The 5,000-nt window shown below is 56.1% G+C and overlaps 1 protein-coding gene across 1 annotated transcript in view; it reads right to left on the reverse strand.

Moving 5' to 3' along the window:
• The window catches only part of LOC311323290 (inactive phospholipase C-like protein 2), a gene marked incomplete at both ends in the record, with an annotated part of 30,196 nt that overhangs the window by 9,701 nt on the left and 15,495 nt on the right, over positions 1-5,000 (reverse strand). The window contains 7 exons of the mRNA XM_084455491.1: positions 1-117; positions 354-603; positions 881-2,098; positions 2,188-2,677; positions 3,111-3,271; positions 3,977-4,126; positions 4,754-4,855. The exon at positions 1-117 is cut by the window's left edge and continues 170 nt beyond it. Coding sequence (XP_084311617.1) covers positions 1-117; positions 354-603; positions 881-2,098; positions 2,188-2,677; positions 3,111-3,271; positions 3,977-4,126; positions 4,754-4,855 — 2,488 coding nt within the window. The remainder of the gene's footprint in view (positions 118-353; positions 604-880; positions 2,099-2,187; positions 2,678-3,110; positions 3,272-3,976; positions 4,127-4,753; positions 4,856-5,000) is intronic.

The raw sequence follows: 5,000 nt of genomic DNA on the forward strand, positions 1-5,000 counted from the left end.
CGGTCAGGGCCACGTGGACAAAGAGCCGCGCGTGCGGGAGGTCCTCCCCCGTGAGAGACTGCAGTGGTACGTGCCGGTAGCCCGGCTGCAGACACTCCAGAGGGATGGTGTATTGACCTGTCAGGAAATAGGGGGGAACAGTTTACTAGCATTTGTAAAAGCGGCACGCGCACGGACACACACACACACACACACCCACGCGCTCGTTTCATCTTGTTCTCCTGTGTGCGGGATTATTCTTTTTTTGACTTTGGGCACCACCACGAGGAGAAACACACAGGTGGGCGTGTCATCTCTGGATTTGAGCCCCGAGAGGAAGTGGACACGTTCCCTTTCCTCTCCTGGACGCTCACCTATGAACTCATCTCCTATGAAGTCGTCATCCAGCACCATGAAGCGGACCATGGCCAGCTCCGGCAGGTTGATCTGGAACTCGAAGCTCTCGTCAAAGATGGGGTTGTCTCCGTTCTGGGTGACCGTTCTGGTCCGTCGCTCAGCGCAGTCGGCCGGGATGCCGTGGATCTCCACGTAGACGTAGGGGTCCACCACGTCACCCTTGGCCCCCGCGCCCCTCGGCCTGGGCAGGTTCTGACCACTGATCACCTGGCGGGTGGATTGGTTGGTTGGTTGACTAATTGATTGATTGACTTGGTTAACCTTATTATTATTCTATTATATTTCAATATATTTACTTGACTTCCTTAATCTCATTAAGGTCATTCGGTTAATTGAAATCCAATGCAAGTGTGCACAAATGGGACATGATAAAGTGCATGTCCCAAAGTAATGTCCTCACCTTGACATGAAGTAAGTAATGTCCTCACCTTAACATGAAGTAAGTAATGTCCTCACCTTAACATGTAGTGAGTAATGTCCTCACCTTGACATGAAGCAGCTGAGGGGACACGCCCGGCACCGAGTCGCGCGTGTCGGCGCTGAAGTATGACACTTCCTGCCGCATGATGGCGGGCCGGAGCACGTAGCCGCAGTTGCCGTTCTGCCGGAACCAGGCGGTGTTCAGGTCCATCATGAGCCCGGGGTACTGGTAGTTCATCCCCACCATCTGGCACCCGCACTTCCACAGGTCCTGGGGGTTGAGGTTGCTGGAGTCCACGCGCGCCGGGTTGGGGAAGACGCGCGTCAGGAAGCGCTTGTTGTGGTTGACGAAGTCTCCGGGCCGCTCGGAGGCGAGGCGCACGGCGAGCCCCTCGCTGAGGGAACACACCTCCCAGGGCTTCTGGCTCTGGGACGAGGTCCGGAAGTCTGAGAAGGGCACGGAGTGGCAGAGGCTCGCCAGGTCCGACAGCTCCCGCAGCAGCTGCAGCTCGTTGGGCTGACCGGGGGTGGTGGGGGGTGGAGGATGAGGAGGAGGAGGAGCAGGAGAAGGGGGAGGGGCCACGCCGGCGCGTCGCTGTCCTCCCTCGCCCGCCTCCCCGCCGCTGCCGGCCGCCTTCGCCCCCCGTCCCCTCGTCTCCGCCCCCTCGTCCTCCTCCTCCCCCTCCCCCAGCTTCTGCCCCTTCAGCAGGATCCTCCCCCTCAGGGCGTGGGGCGAGGGCAGGTAGCCCTCGGCGGGGGCGGGGCCGGTGTACAGCCGCTCCCCCAGGGCGCCGGTCAGGTGGCGCAACATCGCCCGCTGCTGACCCGGGGAGCAGTGGTTCTCCACGCGCACCACCAGCGGGAACTCGGACGCGGCGAACGCGAAGCGCCCGATGGCCTCCAGCACGCTGCGCAGCGCCAGGGGCGAGGAGGCCGAGGAGGGGGGCGAGGCGTAGACGAGGGGCTCGCCGTCGGGCCCGTCCCAAACGTCCACCTCCACGCAGCGGCAGCCCATCTTGAGGGCGTGGACGTAGCCGGTGGCGTCGGCGGGGCCGTACAGCTGGTCCTCGACGAGGTAGGTGTTGTGGGAGGAGTTGATGTAGTAGTGGGAGAGAGGCTGGGTCATGTCCTGACACACCCCCCGCTGCTCCCAGTCGAAGAGGTGGCACTCCGGGGAGGTGAGGTAGCTGGTGAAGCCGTCCAATGAGAGCCAGCCCTGTCGACGGCCCTCCTCCGACGGCTCGTGGGATTGGATGAGCTCCAGACTGGCATCCTCGCTCACCTGGGTGACAGTAAAGGCAAAAAATTAGACTGTGTGCGTGTGGGCGTGTGTGTGAAAAATGTATGTGCGCGTGTGCGTGCGTGTCTCACGTGCGCCACCCCTTGCTCCGCCTCCAGGAACCTAATCAGATCTTTTGTATCCAGGAACTCCTTGTTGCTAGAGAACTGCACCAACAGGAAGTAGATCTCCGGGCGGGTGCAGAGGTCATGGAAGACTTCGATGAACTCCTGCTTGGTCACCCTCTCCTCCTTCTTCTCCTCCTCCTCCTCCTTCCCTCCACCGCCCCTGCTGTCTTCGTGGTCTTTAGCTCTGGACCCGCCCTCGGTCACAGCGTCATCAGCCCCGCCCGTTCTCTCCCGGACTCTCCGGAGCTCTCTGAACCTGTGCTCCACCTTGGCACTCCGCACTCCGGGGTTCACGCCCCTGATCAGCGTCACCGCCGAGCGCAGGCTGACCCCTGCCTCCTCGCCCCGCCCCTCCGCCGCCGACGCAAACGTCTCTCGGAGCCAGCCGAGCCGAAGGCTGTCCCGGCTGCTGGCCACCATGTCCAGGGCATGTTTCCCGTACTGGATCATGTACCTGGACGCATAGAGAGAAACCCAATCGCTTCACTCACTGGAAGTTTGACTTTGCTTCCCGGTCCATATACTGTACTTACAGTATATATAAGACCGATAGTACTCTATATGAGTTGTCTTGTGGACAGGGACATAGGAGATTAATGGATGTTAATGGATGTTATGAAAGGACAAAAGGCTCCAGCACGTTGTCTTTGTCCTGGCTTGCAAATAAAAATTAGAAATTTTGAAATTTGAACATTTTGATCACTGCACCGTTTCAGTCCTCGGTCCGTGGTCAAGGCCAGGGCGTCCAGACAGCGCGTGCGGGAGCCTTATTCCATTCCAAGACCAACATTACGCCGTCCTACTGAGGTACTTCTGAGGGTATGAAATGCGCTATACAAATAAAGCTTTGATTGATTGATTCTCTGACCCTCTCTCCCCCACTTTACCTGAGACCGGTCACCCAGACGTTGGCTACTTCCGCGGAGTTGGCCACCAAGTCCAGAGTCTCGTAGTTCTCTCCGAAGACGATGGAGAAGGCGCAGTCCTCCGAGATCTGGTCGTACACTCCGCTGGTACGGAACATCTCCGTGTTGCGGCCCGTACGGACCTGCGACAAGACGAGCGCCGCTATCAGAACCGTGCAGACAGGTCGGGGGTGAAAAACCTTCCATTTCCTTCACCTTACTCAATGAAGCTATCGGCATCATCCCATGAACACAGACGTGAACACAGACAACGTGAACACAGACAGCGTGAACACAGACAACGTGAACACAGACAACGTGAACACGGACAACGTGAACACAGACAACGTGAACACAGACAACGTGAACACAGACAACGTGAACACAGACGTGAACACAGACAACGTGAACACAGACAACGTGAACACAGACAACGTGAACACAGACAGCGTGAACACAGACAGCGTGAACACAGACGTGAACACAGACAACGTGAACACAGACAACGTGAACACAGACAACGTGAACACAGACAGCGTGAACACAGACAACGTGAACACAGACAGCGTGAACACAGACAGCGTGAACACAGACGTGAACACAGACAACGTGAACACAGACAACGTGAACACAGACAACGTGAACACAGACAGCGTGAACACAGACAGCGTGAACACAGACAGCGTGAACACAGACAGCGTGAACACAGACAGCGTGAACACAGACAACGTGAACACAGACAACGTGAACACAGACAGCGTGAACACAGACAGCGTGAACACAGACAGCGTGAAGTATTGTAATGAAAAGCAGAGCCATTCTTGGACGAACGTCTACGGGACGCTGACCTCTCGGATGGAGGGGACGGGGACGCAGGCCTTGTTGGGCTCCTTCTTGGTCGGTTCCCAGCGGAGCACCTGTAGGCCGGCGTCCAGCAGGAAGTAGCGCTGATAGACCCTGGCGTTGGAGCGCACCTTCCTCAGCTCGCTGCCTTCCACCTTCACAGAGGCATACAGGTTTGAGTTTGATATCAAAGACTGTTGTGATTCAGGTTGACACACACTGGGTTCGTTTGGCAACAGATTGATTCACCAATGAACTGAAGACCTCCTGGTTAGGATTGCAAAATCCCAGGAATATTCACGAACTTTCCAAAATTCCCAATGGGAATTTATGGGAATTAACTAGCCTTGTGAGACCATCCTGATTTCGCGAGCTCACATTCTGTTTTTCTTGCAAATCAGTTTGGAAACTCTCCATAGAGATCTGTTTGTGCTAGATCAGAAAACGATCTCGCCAATCAGCAATGGTTCTGAGGAATTTGAAAAATTAAAGGTTTAGGTGTCATAACAGCGAGGGGTGGTTGAAGTTAGCGCGTGACAGATGGTGATAGACAGATGGTTCATCCCATCACCTGCAAAGTATTTTTGCAGTGCCTGCCCTTTTCCAAACAGTTTCCAATGGAGAGTTCCCACGTCAGGTTAGGAATTAACAGGAATAAACTGGAAATTTAGGGGGAATTAACAGGAATAAATTCCGTTTTCCGGTTTATTCCCAAACCCATTAATTCCCATGGGAGGTTTGTGAATATTCCTGAAACGTTGCCCTACTCCTGGGTTACCCACCATGGAGCTGATGCAGTCTGCGGCACTGCTGATCTTCTTCTCTGACAGGCTGTGGCTGAAGGAGACCGTCTTCTTCCTCTCTCTGCCCGCGCGAGAGCCATCCTGACGGAGAAACGGAGGAGGAGAAGTGAGGAGGAGGGATGTGGCGGAGGACGGGGGATGAATGGCAGATGAGTGGCAGAACCAAAGAAGCGCGGTGGTGAGGGGAAGGACAGAGAGAGGGGGGGAAGAGAGACTGATTTATCTC

This window comes from Borostomias antarcticus (assembly GCF_949987555.1).
Source record: "Borostomias antarcticus genome assembly, chromosome: 21".
Classification (NCBI taxonomy): Eukaryota; Metazoa; Chordata; class Actinopteri; order Stomiiformes; family Stomiidae; genus Borostomias; species Borostomias antarcticus.